The sequence below is a fragment of the Lipotes vexillifer genome, unplaced genomic scaffold (assembly GCF_000442215.2).
Source record: "Lipotes vexillifer unplaced genomic scaffold, Lipotes_vexillifer_v1.1 scaffold2036, whole genome shotgun sequence".
Classification (NCBI taxonomy): domain Eukaryota; kingdom Metazoa; phylum Chordata; class Mammalia; order Artiodactyla; family Lipotidae; genus Lipotes; species Lipotes vexillifer.
In genome coordinates, this window is record NW_006787290.1 from 189,468 (window position 1) to 212,491 (window position 23,024).

The window sequence follows — 23,024 nt, forward strand, 5'->3', positions numbered from 1 at the left end:
TTCCCCAGGAGATTGGACAACTATTTATTTAGCCATCCATCAGGATTTCCTCTTCTATGAATTCTGTTCAAGTCTTTTATCCTTTATTTAAATGAGTTATCCTTGTTCTTTTGTTATAGGAGTTCTTTATATATTTGAATATCAGTCCTTTATCAGGGCTATGTGTTGCAAATATTAATATTTCCTCCCATTCTATAGTATGTCTTTTGATTCTCTTTTGATATCCATTAATGAACAGAAGTTCTTAGTCTAATGTAGTTGAGTTTATGAATCTTATTCTTTATGGATATCAGGTTTTGTGTCCTATTTAAGAAATCTTTGTTGACTCCAAGATCATAAAGGCATTCTTTTATATTTTCTTATGAAAACTTTATAGTTTTGCCTTTTATATCTAGGTCTGTAATCTACCTGAAGTTGATTTTTTTGTATGGTGTGAGGTGTCGTGATCTCAGCTTTACTTTTTCCATAAGGACACTCAGTTTTGTACCAACATCATGTATTGAAAAAACCAGCCTTTCCCCATAGTTTTGCGGAGCCATCTTTGTGATATATGAATCACATTTACAAAAATGCAAGGATCTGTTTTTTGGTTTTGTTTTTTTATTTTTGGCTGCATTGGGTCTTTGTTGCTGCATGTGGGCTTTCTCTAGTTGCAGCGAGCGGGGGCTACTCTTCCTTGCAGTGCGCGGGCTTCTCATTGCAGTGGCTTCTCTTGTTGTGGAGCACAGGCTCTAGGCACGCGGGCTTCAGTTGTTGTGGCACGTGGGCTCTACAGTGCAGGCTCAGTAGTTGTGGCACATGGGCTTAGTTGCTCTGCAGCATGTGGGATCTTCCTGGACCAGGGATTGAACCCGTGTCCCCTGCATTGGCAGGTGGATTCTTAACTACTGTGCCACCAGTGAAGTCCCAAGGATCTGTTTTTTGTGGTCTGTCTCTGATTGAATTCTACACTGTCTTAAGTATTACAGTCTTATAAGTCTTTACATCTGGTAAAGCAGTTCCACAAATCTTACCCACTTTGTTTTACTTTTTTTAAAGTTATTAGGCTATTTTCAAATTAGTTTTGTCTTGAAAAGGCATATTTTCAAGTAATTTTTTGTCTTGAAAAAGTATAAATTTTAGATTAGCTTGTGAAATTCCATGCCAAAAAAAAAAAAAAAAAAAGACAAACGAGAGTTCCTGGGCCCTGGTCGGGGAACTAAGATCTTTTTTTTTTTTTCAGAAAGTTGATTTTTCTCTCTCTTTTCTTTTTAATTAATTAATTTATTTTTGGCTGCGTTGGGTCTTCGTTGCTACATGCAGGCTTTCTCTAATTGCAGTGAGGGGGGCACTACTCTTCGTTGCAGTGCACGGGCTTCTCATTGCGGTGGCTTCTCTTGTTGAGGAACACGGGCTCGTGGCGCACGGGCTTAGTTGCTCCGTGGCACGTGGGATCTTCCCAGACCAGGGCTCGAACCTGTGTCCCCTTCATTGGCAGGGGGATTCTTAACCACTGCACCACGAGCGAAGCCCCAGGAGCTAAGATCTTGCAAGCCTCACGGCATGGCAAAAAACCCCAAAAAACAAAAAGCAAAAAACCCTATTGTGATTTCATTTGGGATTGTGAATCTGTATGTGATTTGGGGATTTTGGGTGTAATTGTTATCTTTACAATATTAAGTTTCCTAATTTGTGAACATGATATACTAGCTCTTCATTTATTTAGGGCTTCTAAAACATCTTTCAATAAAGCTTTATAATTTTATCCATAGAGATTTTGCATTTTCTTTGGTTAGATTTATTCTTAGGCACTTGATAGTCTTTAATGCTATTTATAAATGTATAGTATCCATTTAAAAATTCAATTTTATAATTTTTCCTGATATTTAGAAATACAACTAAGTAGTTTTTGGGGTTTTTTTGGGTTTTTCTGGTTTTTTTTTTTGCAGTATGTGGGCCTCTCACTATTGTGGCCTCTCCCGTTGCGGAGCACAGGCTCTGGACGCGCAGGCTTAGCGGCCATGGCCCACAGGCCTAGCTGCTCCGCGGCATGTGGGCTCCTCCCGAACTGGGGCATGAACCCATGTCTCCTGCATCGGCAGGTGGACTCTCAACCACTGCGCCACCAGGGAAGCCCCACAACTAAGTTTTAAATTAATTTTATTTCAGAGACCTTGCTAGACTCTTATTAATTCTATTAATTTATTTATATTTTCTTTTCAGATATTCATAGCATCTGTAGGTAATGACACTTTTGTTTCTTCTTTCCAGCACTTATTCTTTTTTTTTTTTTAGCGCTTATTCTTTTATGTATTTTTCTTGTCTTACTGCACTGACCAAGATCTCCAGCACAGTGCTGAATAAACATGGTGATAGCAAACTTTCTTGTCTTGTTCCCAATTTACAGTGTCACTTTTCAGTGTATTGGCATTATGTAAGCTTGCTGTAGATTTTTTTATAGATACTTTTTATCTACTGAGGAATTTCTTTGCTATATCTCAAATGAATATTGAATATTTTTAAACCCCTTTTCTGCATATTTTGAGGTAGTCATGCAGTTTTTCTCCTTTTGTTGATTAATGTAGTGAATTAAATTGATTTTTTTTTTAAACGTTAGACCAACATTGTATTCCTTATACAAATCTAACTTGGTCATGATGTTTTACCCTCTTCAAATATTGCTTGTTTCAGTCTGCTAATATTTTGTTTAGGATTTTGCATCTTTGTATATATATATGTGTGTGAGATTGCCCTGTGATTTCCCTTTTCCTTTCTGTCCTTGTCAGGCTTTGGTATTGAGGTAGTGCTAATTTCATAAAATAAGCAAAATAATATACTTTATTCATCTGTTCTCTCATTGAGTTTGTATAAGATTGGAATTAATTCTTCCTTGAATGGTAGGTAGAATTTCCCAGTGTAGTCATTCAGGCCTGGTACTTATAGGAGGATTTAAAAATATGATTCAATTAATTTTATGTAATAATTACAGGACTGTAGGGGTTTTCTGTTTCTTCTTAGTCAATTTTGGTAAATTTTACTCTTCTGGGAATTTGATCATTTAAAAACATTTATGCATATCCTCATTCTGCAAGATCTATAGTGATATCCCTTTTTGCATCCCTATTATTGCCATTTCATCCTTTTTTTTAAAATTTATTTATTGTGTTTATTTACTTTTGGCTGTGTTGGGTCTTCGTTGCTGCATGCAGGCTTTCTCTAGTTGCGGCAAGCGGGGGCTACTCTTTGTTGTGGTGCATGGGCTTCTCATTGCAGTGGCTTCTCTTGTTGCAGAACATGGGCTCTAGGTACATGGGCTTCAGTAGTTGCAGTAGTTGTGGCTCGCAGGCTCAAGAGCACAGGCTCAGTAGTCGTGGTACACAGGCTTAGTTGCTCCGCAGCATGTGGGATCTTCCTGGACCAGGGCTCAAACCCATGTCCCCTGCATTGGCAGGTGGATTCTTAACCACTCTGCCACCAGGGAAGTTTCCATCCTTTTTTTCTTAATTAGCTTCTTGAAAGGTTTATCAGTTTTACCCAGCTTTTGCCTTTACTGAACTTCTCTATAGTACTTTTGTTTTCTATTTCTTAATTTCTACTATTGGCTTTATTTTTTCCTTCTAAGTACACTCTTTGTTTTAACTTTAAAAAAAACCATAAGGGCTTCCCTGGTGGCACAGTGGTTGAGAGTCTGCCTGCCAATGCAGGGGACACGGGTTTGTGCACCGGTCCGGGAAGATCCCACGTGCCACAGAGTGGCTGGGCCCCTGAGCCATGGCCGCTGAGCCTGTGCATCCGGAGCCTGTGCTCCGCAACAGGAGAGGCCACAACAGTGAGAGGCCCACGTACCACAAAAAAAAAAGAACCATACAATTTTTGAGTTGGATGCTTACTAATTTTTAGTCTTTCTCCTAATATTAAGCATGTAGACCTCATTAATTTTCAGTCTTTCTTCTAATATAGTATATGCACTTAACACTATAAATTGTCCATCAAGTATTGTGTTAGCTATAGCCACAAGTTTTAATCTGTAAACTTTTAATTTTTATTCAGTTTAAAATATTATGTGCTGGGCTTCCCTGGTGGTGCAGTGGTTGGGAGTCTACCTGCCGATGCAGGGGACGCGGGTTCGTGCCCCGGTCCGGGGGGATCCCATGTGCCGCAGAGTGGCTGGGCCCATGAGCCATGGCCACTGGGCCTGCGCATCTGGAGCCTGTGCTCCGCAGTGGGAGGGAACACAGCGGTGAGAGGCCTGCGTACCGCAAAAAAAAAAAAAATATTATGTGCTTTGCATCATTTCTTTGTACATCAGAAGTCTTCACATCTACCTCTCTTCCACTTTCACTTATAACTTATAAGGAAGGATTTAACTGTTCATAGTGACCTAGTGATTATATATCAGAGCTTAAGATTTAATTTTTAGGTCTGGTTCTGATACCTGTGTCTGTTAGATCCTAGAGTACTAGCTTATAAAGAGAAATCATACCATCTGCCCCATCTTTTCCCACTTCATACAAGAGAATAAATAAATTAATTTGGTTCTACTCTTTTTTGAATCACTTCCTATCTATACTATTGTTCAAATGGCACTTGACAAAAGGGTAATGAGAAGATAAAAGGCTGGGTCCTAGGCTTGTTTTATTTCTTTACAGGCTGGATTTACTCTTACACTGGCTTAAAGTTGTGCTCTCTAACTCTTATACTTAGGGACTACGGGATCATCCGAACTCTGGATTTACCTATCTATGTCACACGGGTGAAGGGCAACAATGTATATTGCCTAGACAGAGAGTGTCGTCCTCGGGTGCTCACCATTGATCCAACTGAGTTCAAGTTCAAGCTGGCCCTGATCAACAGAAAATATGATGAGGTATGAAATGAGGAAGCGTATTAGGAGTATTGAGAAGGGCAGCACTCCTTTTTTCCTATAAGTGATCTCTCTTTCCTGCCCTAACCCTCCCCAATGTCTAGGTACTACACATGGTAAGGAATGCCAAACTTGTAGGCCAGTCTATCATCGCATATCTCCAGAAGAAGGGATATCCTGAAGTGGCACTGCATTTCGTCAAAGATGAGAAAACTCGCTTTAGTCTGGCACTGGAGTGTGGAAACATTGAGGTGAGAGAAGTATGGTTATAAGCCCCATATTGTTGTAGAGGAGGTGAGAGGGTTAGGGTGGCATTGGGAAGACATTATTCTGGGCTTGCTTCTTCAGCCAATATAATGGAATTTAGAATTTTTTTAGTTGTTAGATTGAGCTATCTTCCTGTTGCTGTTTGCCCATCTTTGCTTCTGCCCCAGCATTTCTGTTGTTGTTGTCACTCTGAGTTAGTCTGAATTCAGTAACTTTTAGAACAGAATCAAGATAGCATAGAATTTGAAAAATTTCATTATTTCCTTGACATTTGACTTGCTAACTGGCGGCTTAGATAAAGGAGTACTTATTAAATGTTGAGGCCTAGAGTCTATAGGCATTATTTTTAAATGGGGAGAAGCCTAAGGAAAATTGACTTTCCAGTTCTGAACTTCCTTCTTATTTCTTCTGAGGAGACCCTGTGGATCTTCAAACCTGGCAAATGGGAAATATGATAGCTAAGCAAGAATTGGCCTTATGGAATCAGCAACTGCTAGAAGATGATTTTGTTGTAAAAGTAAATTTCTGAGGAGGAGGATAATGTGATGTGATTCTTCTATCCATGGATCCTAAGGGATCTTATTTGTTGATTGAATGTTCAGTAGTATTAGATTGAAAACAAAGCTAGGAGGATTCAAAGTGTAAAGAGTTCCTTGGGAGATTTACTTAGAGACAGACGTTTTGACTGTAGTCCCTGGTTTTGAGTCACAATAACCTCCAACCTGTTAACTCTAATTCTGGGGATTCTTTAGATTGCTCTGGAAGCAGCCAAAGCACTGGATGACAAGAATTGCTGGGAAAAGCTGGGAGAAGTGGCCTTACTACAGGGGAACCACCAGATTGTGGAAATGTGTTATCAGCGCACCAAAAACTTTGACAAACTTTCCTTCTTGTACCTTATCACTGGCAATCTAGAGAAACTTCGCAAGATGATGAAAATTGGTGAGACCCCAGAAACTAAGGATGGGAAAAGGGGTCCTTGGGGGAAGGAAGAAGGCAAATAGAGGCAAGAGACTTGAGAGAGAAGACCTAACTTGGTGTCTCTTATTGACTTGGTGCAGCTGAGATCCGAAAGGACATGAGTGGCCATTATCAGAATGCCCTCTACCTGGGAGATGTGTCAGAGCGGGTACGGATCCTGAAGAACTGTGGACAAAGTAAGTATCCAGGACTCACTTCCTTTGGGGCCTTAGGAAGTATTTTCTCTTTATGGTGAGTTATTCATGTGTAGTAGTGAGGGATTTCCCTTCATTGCACATTTTTTCAAAAGAGACTGCATGTTCCTACCATGCTCAGAGACTTTCTTCAAAGCCAAATGGAGGGACAGCCAGAAAATATAGTTTGGCTAGGCACTCTTAGGAAAATAGTTAATATCTTGGGGGAAATGGGTTTTAAAAGGTCCTGGAGCAGATACCGTAGTAAATGTGGTTGGTTAAATGCCATTAGGGTTTTATTGTTTTACTTCAAATCTGGAGGTTTCACCCATTTATTTATTCATTTTATATTTAAGGGGTATTTTTTGAGAACCCACTGTATACCAAGCATTATACTAGCCCTTGAGATACCTTAGGGAATAAGAAAGGTGAAAGATGTAGTGTGGACCAAGGTGCTAGCTGTGAATGGGTGAGCAATGGTCAGATTCGGCATATATTTTAAAGGTAGAACCAACATGATTTGTCGAAGGGGACTGGTTGGGGGGATGTGAGAGAGAGGAGACTGGGATGAGTCCAAGGTTCTTGTTAACACTGATGATAGATCTTAAGGATAAGCAACTGTTTTAGTTATTTATTGCTATATAACAAATTACCCAAAACTTAGTAGTTTAAAACAACAAATGTTGATTATCTCAGTTTGCAGCATGACGTAGCTGGGTGCCTCGGGCTCAGTGTCTCTCATGAGGCTGCAGTCAAGGTGTTGGCCAAGGCTGCAGACATCTCAAGGCTCAAGTAGGGGAGGATCCACTCCCACATTCGCTCTGTGGCTGTGGGCAGTCCTCAGGTCCTCACTGGCTATTGGCTGGGAGACCTCAGTTTTCTGCTCTGTAGTCTTCTCCATAGGGCAGTTCACAGTATGGCAGTTGGTTTCCCTTAGAGCAAATGAGGGCACCCAAGATGGAAGCCATAGTCTTTGTATCCTAATCTCAGAAGTGACATCCCATCATTTCTCCCACATACTGTTCATTTAGAAGCGAGTCAATAGATCCAGCCCACAGTGAAGGGAAGGGGATTATGCAGGGACTTGACCAGGAGGCAGACATCAGGACACCAGTATTCACTTGGAAATGTACCTATACCACAAAGTCTGTTTTCTTAACAGAGTCACTGGCCTATCTCACAGCTGCTACCCATGGTTTAGATGAAGAAGCTGAGAGCCTGAAGGAGACATTTGACCCAGAGAAGGAGGCAGTGAGTCTTTATTTACATAAGTATCTCTGATTACAGGATTAACTCTGAGATCTTGGGACTATTTAAACCTACAAATGTTACTCCCCACCTGGTTACCAGGAGAGGCAGAGAAACAAATGAGATCAAAGGAGGCTCCATAACCTTCCCTAGATGGTTCTGAGAGCTGTTTGCTTTTAACCTTCTATCTTTCAGATCCCAGACATTGACCCTAATGCCAAGCTGCTTCAGCCACCTGCACCTATCATGCCATTGGATACCAATTGGCCCTTATTGACTGTATCTAAAGGGTTCTTTGAAGGCTCCATTGCCAGCAAGGGTAAGTGCCCACTTCTTCCATAGCATTTTTGTTGTGTATTTTCTGAAAAGCTGTCCTAGAGAGTACATTAACTATTCTATCCTTTTCCTCTATCCTTTTCTCTGTGTGATGCCTCATGCAACACTGAGATGCCAATTAAAGTTAAGGTACAGTCTTTTAAAAACTAAATAAAAACATTATGGCATCATTAAAATTTGGAAAATAGGAGGGAAAAAGAGAGATGTTTCTTAGTCCATGGCTCTAACAACCACTGTTAACATTTTGGTGTATTTTCTTAGATTTTACCATATATGTAGTCATACTCTCGGTTCTGTGTTTTATCATTCATGACATACAATCTTAAGGTACTAACTCAGCTACCTCAATTCTGTCATGTGGGTATACCCACTACCACTCCCACCCTTACACTCCTGTTTTCTCGGCTATGTCTACTAATTTGTTTCTCCCAGCTGAGAGCCTAAATAGACCCTTGGGCATTTCGTGCCCAGTCCTGCTCTTTCTTCCATATCCTCTCATCTAGCCTTTGTCCTCATGCCCTGTACACACTGTAGTGGTGGTAACTTAGCAAAGATCTCAGCAAGAAATGCCAAGAGTTGGCACCAAAGGCTGGTTAGTAAGAAATTGTTTGAGGCAGTTTTTGGTAGGAGGAAGGCCAGTTGTTTTCATCTCTCTTCTATTCCCTCTCTCTGTGAAACCTATGCTAACCAGGTTAGCATAATATAGATATCACAAAAATAAACAAAAACAGTAAGTGGACACAACATTGGCACCTGCTTCTGTAAGGATGCAACAATTTGCCTGCAGAGGAGGCCATATCTCAGACTTAGCTGGCTGTAACCAGCTCCTTTCTGTTCCTTCCCTCTGTAGGGAAGGGAGGAGCACTGGCTGCTGACATTGACATTGACACCGTTGGTACTGAGGGCTGGGGAGAGGATGCGGAGCTGCAGCTGGACGAAGGTATGCATGTTCTTCTAGGAGTGTTCTGGGCAGATGGGCTCCCTGGAGTGGGACTGGGTTGTGGGGCAGTTCTTCAGGGTGCTGGACCATAGGACCAACAAGGATCCCAGTGTTTTTCTTTCCTTTGGCTAAAATTGTGTCACTTTGAGAATCTGTGTTGAGCCTGGATTTTCCTTACAGATGGGTTTGTGGAGGCTACAGAAGGTTTGGGGGATGATGCTCTTGGCAAGGGACAGGAAGAAGGAGGTGGCTGGGACGTGGAAGAAGATCTGGAGCTCCCTCCTGAGCTGGTATGTGGAATTTTCACCCTTGTAAGGTTCTCTCCATTTCTCCCTGTGGAGGCCGGTGGCCTTATCAGCCCCCCCAACACCTGTCCTGAGGTCCCTGAACGGGAGGGGGTCTGGATCCTCCTAGTCTGATGCTTATCTCCCATTTGAAAGAAAGAAGAATAAGATTAACTAGGGTTGTGCCAGTGTCGTCTTATGAAAAGGCAGCAAGCTTTTTTGCCTGATTGGGGCTTTTGGTGTATCGTTTTGTTACTGGGAAAGCTTCTCCTATTTTGAGAGTCATCTTCTACAACCACCACCCCTCCTCCCCAACAGAGGCTGGGAATAAGGTAGAGTTGTGTTTAGATTTATCAGGGAAAATTGCTTGAATGGCTTAAAAAATGACTCACTCTTTGTTTTTCCCCTAGGATATACCCCCTGGTGTAGCTGGTGGGGCTGAGGATGGGTTCTTTGTGCCCCCCACTAAGGGAACCAGCCCAACTCAGGTAAGCAGGGAAACAGTCCTGTAGGGATAAGTGTTTCTGAGCTGGCTATACTTGATTAATGTGTAAAGAATATCGACACTCTTCTATTACAGATATAGAGTAGGACTGTTGGGAAGAGAAAGACCAAAATTTCACTTACCTTGGGTTTTCTGTTTCTTGTTAGATCTGGTGCAATAACTCTCAGCTTCCAGTTGATCACATCCTGGCAGGCTCTTTTGAAACAGCCATGCGGGTAAGTCTTAAAGCTACCTTGGCTTTTGTTGAGTGTGCCTTGCCTAGGGTCCCAGGGGGATGATTGATTCATCTTAACCAAATGGAAATTATTATACCCACAAGGGCAGAGGTGTATATTTAACGTGGAAGTCTTTGGTCTTGCCTAAGGAAACTTGCCTCATGAGGCCTTCCTCTTACGTGCTTTCAATCTGGCTTAGTAATCTCGTAAGGTGGATTTTTCCAGCCATCTTCCACCCATTTATAGCGTGCTTTCTGGCTCACATCAGTGAAGTGAGCACCCCTTAATGAACAGGTGTATTTTTTGAACACTAAGCCATGTGCTATCATAGCAATAACAATAACAACCACAGCTGCAACAGCCACTAACATTCAGTGTTGACTGTGTGCCAGGCACTATCATAAATGCTTAATGGGTATTATTAAATGAGGTAGATCCTATAATTAAATATAATTTACTGATGAGGAAACAAGTACAGAGAAGTTAAGTACCTTGCCCACTGTCAACTAGTTTTTAAGTAGCAGAGCCCAAATCTTATGTTTCTTTCCTCTTGTATTCCAGCTCCTTCATGACCAAGTAGGGGTAACCCAGTTTGGCCCCTACAAGCAACTGTTCCTGCAGACCTATGCCCGAGGCCGTACCACCTATCAGGCTCTGCCCTGCCTGCCCTCCATGTATGGCTACCCTAATCGCAATTGGTAAGGTCCCTTGCTCCTGGCTTCTCTCTGTTCCAACTTAGGGTCGATATTTCAGATGGTAACCTCAGAGACAGAATTGTCCCAGATCTGAGGTTTCCTAGTAGGAAAAGATCTTTGGCTTGGCACTCTGTCAGGTTTGGTTTACACCTGCTGCATCCATTTCCCTAGCTTCTTTCACAGTAGGATGTTGTGATCATGTTTCCAGAAGAAGAGGTTAAGTCCTAGTGGGCTCCTGATCATCCTGTCTTCTGTCTCTTTCAGGAAGGATGCAGGGCTGAAGAATGGTGTACCAGCTGTGGGCCTGAAGCTTAATGACCTCATCCAACGGTTGCAACTGTGTTACCAGCTCACCACAGTGGGCAAGTTTGAGGAGGCTGTGGAAAAATTCCGTTCTATTTTACTCAGTGTGCCACTTCTTGTTGTGGACAATAAACAGGAGACTGCAGAGGTAAGAGCAGTCATAGTGTCATAGTCATACTTGTCATAGTGCTGGGCACGCCCACCTTCTTGCCTCTGTACCATGACCTTCTTTTGCCCCCTCTCCAGGCTCAGCAGCTCATCACCATTTGCCGTGAGTACATTGTGGGTTTGTCCATGGAGATAGAAAGGAAGAAGCTGCCCAAAGAGTCTCTAGAACAGCAGAAGCGCATCTGTGAGGTAAGACCTCTGGGACTCTAAGCAGTACAGAGGCGTCTTCCCTTTTACCCACTATTGGGTCTGAATTCTTTCGGTCTTAATATGGGGAGTAAGAGAAATTTGGGCCCATTTCTGTGAGGAAAGGATATATTTCTCCACCTGTCTTCCTCATCTCATCAGTCCTCCATAACTAGGAGGCAGAAGATTTCTCTGCTTTATAGCCAGTCCTGTTTTTATTTGGTTGTTTTGCTGTGTTTCTAATGCATATGTGACCCCTTATAAATGACCTATCCCAGCTTTAGCATCAGCATGGCATGTGTTCCTCCTTCTGTCCACCAGATGGCAGCCTATTTCACCCACTCAAACCTGCAGCCAGTGCACATGATCCTGGTGCTACGTACAGCCCTCAACCTCTTCTTCAAGCTCAAGAACTTTAAGACTGCTGCCACCTTTGCTCGGCGCCTGTTGGAACTCGGGCCCAAGCCGGAGGTGGCTCAACAGGTATATGGGAACTCCTTTAGTGAGCGTAGGGGAACTAGATCTGCTCATACATGGAGGGAGTCAAAGACCAAGGTCCTTGTCTCTGAAACAAAGTGCTGTATAACAGCATTCAACAAAGAGAGCCAACAAGATACCATCCTCTACTTACTGGCATGCGGACCTCCTTTTGTTCCTGGAAACTGAACTAATATCTTACTCACACATGGCACCACTGTGAGAGTGTGACCTGCAATATGGAACAGGTCCTCTGTACCTGAAAATCAACCCAGTCCTGTCCTTAAGTTCTAGATTTCCCCTCACCACCACCACTAGCCTCCATATACATGTCCCATTACTTATGTTTTCCAAAAGCTTTCTATTTGTGCAGTGAAAGCCAGTTTTAACCCTTTCAGGGCTAACCCTGAGAATTCTTAGACTTATTGGAGGAGTATGGGTCTAGATCCATGGAGCCACTTTGGGATAGAGAAGGAGAAAGCCTGATACAACAGGAATGGCAACTGTTACCCCTTCACATATGACCTATACAGAGGATGTATTCTGTATTCATTCAGTTTGCATCTACATAAAAGAAACTACTAAACCATGTTGATGAGATCATTTGAGTTGTGGTGTGCAGCTTTCAGTCCTTGTAAATAAAATATTCCTTCACTCTTTTAGACCCGCAAAATCTTGTCTGCCTGTGAGAAGAACCCCACAGATGCCTACCAGCTCAATTATGACATGCACAACCCTTTTGACATCTGTGCTGCATCTTATCGGCCCATCTACCGTGGAAAGCCAGTGGAGAAATGTCCACTCAGTGGGGCCTGCTATTCACCTGAGTTCAAGGGTCAGATCTGCAGGGTCACTACAGTAAGTACTGTCCTTGAGAAATACATCTAGAATTCTGTCTTGAGGGAAGGACCAACTAGCATGCTGGTCCTTTTTGTCTCCTGTATTTCCCCCTCACACCTTGAGGCAGTGACACTGGAGGAGGGTAGAACTTCCCACTGCTCCTTCCAGTCAGTAACAATAACAGACCACTCTACTGTGCTCATTGAGGTGTGGAGGGAGTAGGCTTTCTAGGCTTCTCACCCTCACAAATCCCTAACTTTCTTCTATTTCTTCTTCCATAGGTGACAGAGATTGGCAAAGATGTGATTGGTTTAAGGATCAGCCCTCTGCAGTTTCGCTAAGGCCTGCTTCATGTGTGTAGGGTTAAGCACCATGTTTTCCCGCAGACAGTTAGTCTTTATATCCTTCTAACTCCTTCTTCCTCAACTACCCTTCATATTATTGATGTTTAGCTCTCTCTTCCCTAAAACCTAATGTCCTTTTCTCTTCTTCTATGGCTAATCAAAATGTCTAAACCTGACTTTTTTTTTTTTTTTTTTTTTGCCTCTGGCCCATATACAGATTGAACTTTCTGCTGTAGTCTTGTGTTTCACCTCTGCAGGTACCTGAATAGTCTGCTGATGTCTAGATACCAGAAACTATCAGATTCTTTTTTAATATTTAAGGAATTTGTGAATTAGGGAATCCTGCTGCACTAATTGAAAGGCAGTTTTTTTTTTTTTTTTTTGGCCTCTGAGGACCTCTCATCTGGTCACGATTGGCCTTGCCTTCCCAGCTTAGATCTTTCAAAGAACATTTGTGATGAACATTTGTGAAATAAATTCCTTCTATATTTATTCCTTCCCTCCCCACCACCTTTGTGTACTTTTTGTTAGAAAGAAATGAGTGTAATAAATAAGATAGCATCTTTTACTCAGTCATAACAAGCTGTTAGCCATCCCCGTTTTCCTTGGGCATTTAAACTCCGAGGCAGATATCCTCTGTGTGGCCAGAAACTTAAAGTCTGAGTAGAAACTATTTGATTTTCCAGAAATGCACATCACTTTTTGTTGACTTGTTCTTTACAAAGATTGTTCTTGTATTTTGTTTCTCACACTAAATAAAGTAAATTTCTACAAGAGTTTTGTGGCTTGCCATTTGTTTCCTGGACACTGTCATATTCCTACTTACTCCATGTAGCTGCCCCATCAAAGCAGATACCTTTCCTTCAATAATTATTCTTAATTACAAAGGTAATAAATACCTATTTGTTTTTTAAAGTACATATTTTTCATAGGATATAGTGAATTGCTGTGAGAATGGTAGAAAGCAAGTAGTTCCCCTATTCCATTATTGACTGCAACCTTCCATCTATTGCTAATTATAGAGTGTATTCATTGAGCACCTGCCATGTACTTGGTACTGTTCTAGATGTTTTATGTGATATATATGTGATTAATTACATTGTATATAGTACAGCAATTACAATGGCAATACAGAATTTTGCTTGTCATGTACTAAGATTAATTCCATAGAGTGATGTACTGTGCCTTTGATTAAAATATATACTTTTTTTCATTTTAAATTCATGTTTTCAATAAACAGTACATTCATATAGTTCAGAAATCAGTAAATGTAAAAAGCTATTCTGTAACATCTTCCTCCCACCCTTTTCGTCAGCCACCTAGTTCCTATCGCCTTCCGCAAAACAGGTAACTGCCATTGTTAGCTTCCTTATATCCTGCCAGAGATTTTTTGATGTATAAACAAGCAGTTATGAATATGTTCTTCCCTATCCCCCTGTTATACCTAAATGGAAGCATACTAATGATTTTAAGTTGCCTTGTTATTCATGGATATGTGAGTTATTTCCAGTCTTTGGATATTATATACAGTGCTGCAATGAGCAACTTGAACATACATTGGACAGGTGTGGAAAGTGAATCTGAGGATAAACTATAAGTGTAATTCCTGATGTCAAAGAGGGCAGGGCTTTGTATCTTTTTTAGCTTTAAAAGATACTTTCTTAAACAGAATCCCCAAATTAAGCCTGCCCTCTCAAAAATTTGCACACTATTTCCATAACACTTTCTCAAGTTATAAACATTCTTTCTGTAACCATAGGCAAGTTGATGAAAACTTTGGCAAAATGGCAAAAATTTTCTGTAAATTTAAAATAAATTATAAAATTAATTTTGCATACCAACATAAACATTCTGAACTGAGGGATATGAAAAAAGTGGACAGTCCTCATGAAGCTTATGTAATTGGGGAAACAAAATGGATACATGTGAAATAATTAAATATCAGGCAAGAATTTGAAGTTGGTTAATAAACAGTGGAGAGCCATTAAGTCCTTACTTGAGAGAGTGATATAAATAAAACGTAAAATACTGTTTTGCAACAGTGTTCACTATACGTGAAAGGTGGGAGGTGAGTAAATACTGAGATGAATTGTAAGGCTTATCAATAGTAAAGCAAGTTTAAGAAATAGTGCAAAGGAAGAATCGTGCTTATTTTCAACTCCATCTTAATTCTCTTATTTACCATCTGATGTTTTCCTTATTAACATACTTATATTACCATATTAAGGTAAAGCCAATATAAATACCTGTAATGTGTGCTTGATATAGTCATATTAGAGATTACACATGTAAGCAGTTTGGAGTTGAATGAAAAAGTTAACCTGGAATAGATGTAGATGTTTGGGAGAAAGAGATTAATCAGGGAAGCACCTTAAGAGTCCCAAATGTAATGTTACATATTTGTAATAGGAGTCCTAGAGTGGTGAAGGGTTTTGAACAAAGCAATTTAATGACAGAGTTGGGACTGGAATTCAGGTCTTCTGACTCCAGAGTGTTTTCTCCCAAATCACAGTACTTGTGCCTGGAAGAACACAGTAGGTTTTGCACAGGTATGATTTTAAAAGTCTGTGCCCTATATGTCAAGGAAAGAGTACCTAAACTGGTGCTTGACACAAGTACTCAAGTGTGTGTTTTGGAAGCTAAGGATGAAAGTCATGAAGTAACTTTTTTCATTTAGTGTGATTTCTCCCTTTTAAACTTTATGGTACTTTATCCTTACTTCTTATAAGACACTTAACCTTGTGCCATACTTACTGTGTGTATGTCTAATCCTACCTCCAGCCTAATCCCCAGTCAACTACCTTACAGCAAGGGCTGGTCCTGATTTCTCTCTCTGCCCTCCACTGTGCCCAGCATAGGATATTAAACAACAGCAGATGCCTTCCAAGTGCTGAGGTAGGTTTGTCAGGCAGTTGATGCATTTTCACAGATCTGAATAGAACAATTCCAGAGGAGGGAAGGGATGTCTGGAGTTGTCTTTATCTGAGTCTCCTCCAACTACACTCAATTGAGTTCTGCGTAGAGAAAAAGAGATAGGTCAGGGAAGGCAGGTCTATTACCACTACATTCCAATTGCCTCCTTGCTTAGTCTAAGGTCCAAGAGTCGCTTTTTCTGCCTGATTTAATTAACCAACATTGAGTTCTAAGTTCTTGGCACTGTGACAGTTTTAATGGGGTGCAGGGAAATCAGAGATATCCACTAGATTCTGCAGAGAAACATGCCTCATCAGGGCCTGGTAGAGCAAAGAGCAGCCAATGAGTGCCCAAGTTTTAGTCCCTAGCCTAGGAGCTGGGGATGCAGCAGTGAACACAACAGATGAAAATCCTTGCTATCATGGTGCTTAAATTACAAGGGGCTTGAGAGGAGATAACGATAAATAAATAAAATATATAGTATGTCAGATAGTGGTTAAGTGTTGAGAAAAATAAAGAGGAAAAGTGGATAGGAAGTGTATATGTCTGTGGGAGGGGTTGCAATTTTATTTAGTGAGGCCAAATAAGGCATTTCAGAGAAGATGACGTTTGAGTAAAATACTGAGGGAAATGAGAGGAAACTAGCATGTTGGGTGTGCCGTTAACTATCGTTATTGATTACACATGAACAGCTTCTGGTTGTTCGTAGGCAGTTTGTCCCAATTTGGCCTACCCACAGTTCAGGAAGAAAAATAAGCCAGGTAATGCGGGCAGTTGAAAGAAAGGTGGCCAAGCCCGTAAGAAACCTGGCAGAAGGTACCAGTAAATTCCCCTCTGTTGGTTCTACCTTCCTAGAGAAAGAGGGGGAAAAAAAAAAAAAAAAAAAAAAAATCGAAGCTTCCTGTCCCTTTAAAAATGGCGGCCCGGCACGGGCCAACAATGCCATTGGCTGCACGAGGCAGAGGGGGAGGGCGCTGGGGGTGGGGCGCAGAGTCCTGCCTCCTACGGCACGGCGGAGGTGGCAAGATGGCCGCGGCTGAGGAGGATGGTGGTGTTGGGGCTGAAGCCGACCGGGAATTGGAAGAGCTTCTGGAGAGTAAGAGCCCTTACGGGAAAGGCCCGAAGGGGGCGGATGTAAGGATCCCTTCAGGGGGTTAGGTGAACCTGAGGTATTTGGGGCGGAGCAGGAGAGGTTCTCCAAACGTTGGTCGGCGGCGGAGAGTCTGCGACCCCCGAGATAATCTCTGGGTCACCCTCTCCTTCCTCCGCGGCGGGAACTGAGGAGCTCGCTTTGGGTCCCTGAGCGGCCCAGACCGTTGATCTCCTTGCCGGAGGGGAAACTAACCCAGAGGACGATGTTTCACGATCCCACTTCAAACTCCCCTTACTTTAGATTAGTAAGTTCTTAAAGTCTGACTTTCTCCCCGCCGGCAGCAGCCTTCGGTCCTCGGTGGGCCGCGAACCGGACATCCACGGATTGCTTCCATTAACTCTTAGCGAGCCCGAAGTGCGTCCTTCTGTGCACTGTCCTGTTCTCCTTAGCACGGAAGACACGCCTTTCCTTCTCCCAGTCCTTTCACCTTTCTCTCACCAGGCCCCTTTCCAGTTCTTTCATCATGTCAGAGCTCAAACACACTCCCTTCCCATTATTTTGAAAAACAGGGTGAGACGGCCTCTGGGGAAGACAATTCACCCTCTAAAAAGAGGGTGGCTGTACTTTTCCTCCTTAGCCCTGTTTCTTGCCCAGAGTGGGGCCGCTGCCCTCGCCTTACACTTAAGAGTCTGGCAAGCAGAATGGTGGTGAGGACAGAGGCTTTTCAGGGAAGAGGTGAATATTTTTTTGTTTCTTGCTCAGTCGCAGACAGAGTGGGCAGGCGGAAAGATGAACAGGAATTGTGAGAAGTGTTAAGTGACTGTGTGAGTCTGCAGAGAGGAGGCGAGAGGGAGCTCTAAGAGCTTTGGGGAGGGAGAGTGAAACTGGAAGATAAGAGAGTTCAGTGCCCTCCCATGGAGTGTAATATGGAGTCCCTCAGTTCATAATAGTACCAGGACCCATGGGAAGCTAGGTGAAACATCTTGTGGCTTCAGCTCTCTTGCTAAAGATGATTCCCTTTAGGGCTGTAGAATGAGTTCAGGGGGTTAAGGACATCTGTGTTCTCTGCTCCCCTTGGATAATATCTGTATGGGATTTCTAGGAATCGTTAAAGAATGGCAAGGAAGGCACTGTGTAGATGGAGATGTCTCTGCAGAAGTTTTAACTCTCTTCTCCCAGCTCTGAGAGAGTTGCTTGTTCCACCTTAAGAGATTTCTTCCCCTTTGATGACAATAAATTGGGTAATGGGGTGGGAAGTGGGAGGCTTATTGAGGGGTGGGTCAGGAAAGGGAGACTCAAAAAAAGGAGAAGGGCTTCCCTGGTGGCACAGTGGTTGAGAGTCCGCCTGCCGATGCAGGAGACACGGGTTCATGCCCCGCTCTGGGAAGATCCCACATGCCACGGAGCGGCTGGCCCTGTGAGCCATGGCCACTGAGCCTGCGCGTCCGGAGCCTGTGCTCCGCGGCAGGAGAGGCCACAGTGGTGAGAGGCCCACGTACCGCAAAAAAAAAAAAAAAAAAAAAAAAAGGAGAAAATTTAGGAAAGTTCACAGTTTGAAAGATTGTTCTCTTAATGCTTTGCCCAGAAACCCCCCAGCCTTGCAGCCTCATCCATCCCCAAATACACGCCGTGTTTCTTGTTTCTGAAGGTGCTCTTGATGATTTTGATAAGGCCAAACCCTCTCCAGCACCCCCTCCTACCACCATGGCCCCTGATGCTTCGGGGTCCCAGAAGAGATCGCCGGGAGACACTGCCAAAGTATACATTCCACCCACTTAAGGGATGGGGGGGGCAATGGGCATGCAGCTCTGAGCAGAGGTTGGGCAGGCCCCTGTAGGCCAGAGGGGAGTTGGGGGAGGTGCCTTGGCCTCACATTGCTGAGTGCTCTTGCAGGCCTCAGTCCTTGTGAAACAGGGACTTGAGATTGAGTAGAGGGATCTCAAGGAAGTTCTTTAAGAAAAGAGCAGATTTAAATGGTTGGATTGGGAGTGACACTCCATACCGTTCCCTCAGTGGCCAGATACCTTTTTGCTGCTCTTAGTAAGAGAGGTAGTCAGAATGTCCAGTGGAGGTGGGTAGGAGGGAAGCACTGCATTTCCCAGAGCCACTGCCTGTGACTTTTGTCAGAGGCCATGTGCAGTGGGGTGCCAAGTAAGAGATGCACTTAGGCCACGTTCTCCCCTGCAGGATGCCCTCTTCGCCTCCCAAGAGAAGTTTTTCCAGGAACTGTTTGACAGCGAGCTGGCTTCCCAAGCCACTGCAGAATTCGAGAAAGCAATGAAGGAGTTGGCTGAGGAAGAGCCCCACCTGGTAGAGCAGTTCCAAAAGCTCTCAGAGGCTGCTGGGAGAGTAGGTGAGGAGGGGGCCCCAGACAACTGAAAATGTCTGAGCAAACCTCCTAGGTCATTGTTGCTTGAGGACACCAAACTTTGTAAAGTTGACAACAATTATGATACCACTGCTGTGGGATGGTGGAGGAGATGGGAGGAGGTATGAGACCCTGTTTAATGAAAAGCATGAGATAAGTTGGAAAGTAACAGAAAAGATTATTAAAAAGTGACCATTTTAAAGGTCACAGTGTTAATGTGGGTGTCTTTGTAGAGAACAAACTGACACACAGTTCATGTAGTTTTATGAAAATAACTATGAAGATAACCATAGAGTATTCAAAGATTTGGAGTGCTAGTGATTCACTAATAAATGCTCCATATCCAAGCTGGTAACCAGGTCAGTCTAGGCAAGCAAACAGTTAAAATCCTAAATGACCTTGGCTCTTTTCAACTCTCCTAGGCAGTGATGCGACTTCCCAACAAGAATTCACTTCTTGCCTAAAGGAGACATTAAGTGGACTAGCCAAGAATGCCACTGACCTTCAGGTGAGGGGGAAGAGATAGGGAACCACAGGGGGCCCACTCCCAGACACTTCACCAGCAGAGTCTCAAAAGGCAGAGTCTCTTGGGTATCATCTCAAGTCTGTCCCTGCCTGACTACTTTGCTACAGGCAAGTTTAAATAGTTCTTTCCCACCTGAAAGGTTGGTGAGCATCCCAAGAAGGTAGTATACTTGCTCACCTCCCTCCTGTCCTTTCTAGAACTCTGGCATGTCAGAAGAGGAGCTAACCAAGGCCATGGAAGGGCTGGGCATGGACGAAGGAGATGGGGAAGGGACCATCCTCCCCATCATGCAGAGTATCATGCAGAACCTCCTGTCCAAGGATGTGCTGTACCCGTCACTGAAGGAGATCACAGAAAAGGTTTGTGAACTTCTATTTATGCTTTTCCTCTTTGTTCCCCATTGTATCAGCTCCTGTGAGCTGCTTTGTCTATTTAGAGCCTGCAGAGATAGAGTACCTCAAGTGTACAGGTTCATCTATTTTTTTCTCCTTTATTTATTTGGAGGGGGAGAGTTAGGGAGGAGTTGTATCTCCAAGAGAATAAAGCTACCATACTGAGGATGTTTAAGGTAGAAGGGGAAATCCTTCAGCTCTAGTTTTCTGTAAATTGGTCTAAGTCTGTTGTTGTGTGATAAACCTTTCTTGCATTTCCAACTTCATTCATTTCTCCAATAAGGTTTCACTGAGGATATACTGGCTTTATGCTGTGAACAATTTTAAGAGTAGTTTAAATGATGGTCTGTGCCATCACAGAGCTTATAGTGTCACTGAAGAGATTTTTAAAGGTTGTTAAAACAAACAAAAAAAAAGGGATATGTGACAGAGATCATATGTGGCCCTTAAAGCCTCAAATATTTACTATCTGGCTCTTCACAGAAAACGTTTGCTGTGCTCTGGTGACTGTAAATGCTAGCATAGCCAGGTGATCTGATTGAAGTGAGTGCTGCTTCTCATGCTGAACTCGCTTATTTAGCTTCTCCTTCTCCTGTGTTCCTGTCCCCTTCATGTTTTACTCTTCCGCATATTTTATTGCCCTTACTTATTCATTGTTCACTTACTTCCTTCCCACCCATTCTCTCTTTGCTTAGTATCCAGAATGGTTGCAGACTCACCGAGAATCTCTACCTCCAGAGCAGTTTGAAAAATATCAGGAACAACACAGTGTTATGGGCAAAATATGTGAACAGTTTGAGGCAGAAACCCCCACAGATAGTGAGGCCACTCAAAAGGCTCGTTTTGAGGTGGTGCTGGATCTCATGCAGCAGGTAAGGCCTCTTCTTGCCGTCTGCCCGCTGCTGCTATCTGCTTGCTTGTTCAGTGGAGGAGGTGTCCTGGAAGGATGCCTCCCTGCCCAGCCAAGGTGGAGGAGGGAGCACAGGAGAGACCACATAGCATGGTCTTATCTCTTGTTCCTCTTTTCTTATTTTCCAGCTACAGGATTTGGGCCATCCTCCAAAAGAGCTTGCTGGGGAGATGGTGAGTATACCTTCTCATATACTTTTTTTTTTGTTTGTTTTTTTTTGTAGTCCGCGGGCCTCTCACTCTTGTGGCCTCTCCCATCGCGGAGCACAGGCTCCGGACACGCAGGCTCAGCGGCCATGGCTCACGGGCGCAGCCGCTCCGCGGCATGTGGGATCTTCCCAGACCGGGGCACGAACCCGTTTCCCCTGCATCGGCAGGCGGACTCTCAACCACTGCGCCACCAGGGAAGCCCACCTTCTCATATACTTTAATCTGAGCCCCGGTTTCCATTATTTTGTAACCTTTAGTGATTCCACCTAAGGTGATAATTGTGGCTGCTGGGGATGGACCTTCAAAAGCTCTAACTTTCTGAAATAGGAGGAGTTATCTGAGTCCCTTCATCTCTTCTCCAGCCTCCTGGCCTCAACTTTGACCTGGATGCCCTCAATCTCTCGGGCCCACCAGGTGCCAATGGCGAACAGTGTCTGATCATGTGAAACACAACATGCTTTCCCTGATTCCCAGCCGTGGGGGAACGTCTGGAGTCAGCAGAACCACTGGGAGCTGAGGCAGGAGTGTCGTCTACAGGAGTGGTCTGCCCACTGCCATCTGTCATCCCACCCAAGATTGTGCCATACCAGCTGAGGCTTTTTCTCTGTCTCTCTAGGAATAAGGCCTGTTCTGCAGATCATTTATGTGAACCCTTTCCATTGTGGTTTCTGCTGCCAGCAAAGGCCCAGCTACCTACCAGGTGAAGGAAGGTGTCCCTTTTGGGGCATGCACCTTCTTTCCTCTCCCAAAATAATGTTATACAGGGCCACACTGAGTTCACTTTTGTACCCAGGGTCTTCGTGCCTTGTCTCTACTCCCTGTCTTGGACCTGGGGAGCAGGGACAGAGTCCTAGGACTCTATATTTCTATAGTTCTCTTGGGCAGCACCTGTGGGAATGAATGGGGAGAAACTTAGCCTGGGCTGGGGGTTTAGGTCTGTCACCACACCCTCTTGCCTTCAGACTGTTCTGAATTCTCTGAAGGGAAAGTAAGTGGGGGGGCTTTTGCATCTAAAAATGCTACTCTTTCACAGTAGGTTGAAAGAGAAGCCCTGGGATTCTCCTCTCTCCAGGTACAGAGTCCTCAACTGCCTGTTCCAGCCTGAAAACTCAAGTAGCTGCCCTGTTCTTTCTATAATGCTATGTGATCTGGGTGAACTCAGCCCTTGACCTTCCTTTACCCCCTGCCTCTCCTCTCATCTCCCTATTTTAAATACCTCTTTATTCCAACCCTTCTCTGAGCCCAAACTGTGACAAAGAAAGACCCATCCTGTTTACCCTCATCTAGTCCATCCACCACCCTCACTGGCCCCCCTGTCTCCCTGGCAAATGTATATAATTATAGTGTCAGGTCTAGGAAATGAATTACTGTTCTTCCCCAGATACATTTTGGCTTATTTGAGACATCTGATTCCTTTGAATCCTGTTCATTGATTCAGGGAGGTAGCTTGGGAAATTGGGGGTGGGATGCAGCCTGGGTCCTTTTTCCTGACTAATAAATATTCTGAGTGAGGGATTGAGCCTGTTTTTCATCCAAGTCTTTTCCTAATCTTCCTCAGCTTCTCTAAGCTGCCGTGTGAGGAATGTTAGCATAACATTGCATTACTGGGTTCTACCACCACTTCCCTTGCCCAGCTCAGTCTGCACCTCAGTTGGCAAAGGAGACTGAATGGCCATCTTTCCTCATTTTCTCTGAATATTTCAATTTGGGAAGCCCTTCGATTGGTATTATATTTTAACATTTCACAGTATTATTATTAATGTTAGTAATATATTGTTAACATGTTTACTAAATTATTTTTCTTTGAG

General features: G+C 43.4%; 2 protein-coding genes across 4 annotated transcripts in view; both read left to right on the plus strand.

Moving 5' to 3' along the window:
* COPA (coat protein complex I subunit alpha) overlaps positions 1 to 12,988 on the plus strand; it is a 49,137-nt gene extending 36,149 nt beyond the window's left edge. Inside the window, exons 18-33 of one of the 2 annotated variants that reach the window (XM_007459929.1) lie at positions 4,684 to 4,846; positions 4,948 to 5,094; positions 5,863 to 6,052; positions 6,172 to 6,267; positions 7,427 to 7,515; positions 7,708 to 7,831; positions 8,699 to 8,788; positions 8,969 to 9,078; positions 9,483 to 9,560; positions 9,724 to 9,792; positions 10,354 to 10,490; positions 10,752 to 10,938; positions 11,037 to 11,147; positions 11,466 to 11,627; positions 12,285 to 12,479; positions 12,743 to 12,988. In XM_007459929.1, the coding sequence (XP_007459991.1) occupies positions 4,684 to 4,846; positions 4,948 to 5,094; positions 5,863 to 6,052; positions 6,172 to 6,267; positions 7,427 to 7,515; positions 7,708 to 7,831; positions 8,699 to 8,788; positions 8,969 to 9,078; positions 9,483 to 9,560; positions 9,724 to 9,792; positions 10,354 to 10,490; positions 10,752 to 10,938; positions 11,037 to 11,147; positions 11,466 to 11,627; positions 12,285 to 12,479; positions 12,743 to 12,802 (2,008 nt within the window). In that variant the 3' untranslated portion in view covers positions 12,803 to 12,988. The remainder of the gene's footprint in view (positions 1 to 4,683; positions 4,847 to 4,947; positions 5,095 to 5,862; positions 6,053 to 6,171; positions 6,268 to 7,426; positions 7,516 to 7,707; positions 7,832 to 8,698; positions 8,789 to 8,968; positions 9,079 to 9,482; positions 9,561 to 9,723; positions 9,793 to 10,353; positions 10,491 to 10,751; positions 10,939 to 11,036; positions 11,148 to 11,465; positions 11,628 to 12,284; positions 12,480 to 12,742) is intronic. The other variant, XM_007459930.1, reaches the window with a different exon arrangement.
* Positions 12,989 to 16,739: 3,751 nt separating this feature from the next.
* Positions 16,740 to 22,724, plus strand: PEX19 (peroxisomal biogenesis factor 19). 2 transcript variants are annotated; one of them, XM_007459931.1, is made up of 8 exons: positions 16,740 to 16,814; positions 18,460 to 18,569; positions 18,999 to 19,164; positions 19,602 to 19,687; positions 19,903 to 20,064; positions 20,793 to 20,969; positions 21,136 to 21,180; positions 21,579 to 22,724. In XM_007459931.1, the coding sequence occupies exons 1-8, from the start codon at positions 16,745 to 16,747 to the stop codon at positions 21,660 to 21,662; spliced, it is 900 nt and encodes a 299-aa protein (XP_007459993.1). In that variant the 5' UTR covers positions 16,740 to 16,744; the 3' UTR covers positions 21,663 to 22,724. The 2 variants fall into 2 exon arrangements, with proteins under 2 accessions (XP_007459993.1, XP_007459994.1); XM_007459932.1 differs by lacking the exon at positions 18,460 to 18,569 and having other exon boundaries at positions 16,746 to 16,814; positions 21,579 to 21,927.
* Positions 22,725 to 23,024: the final 300 nt, after the last annotated feature.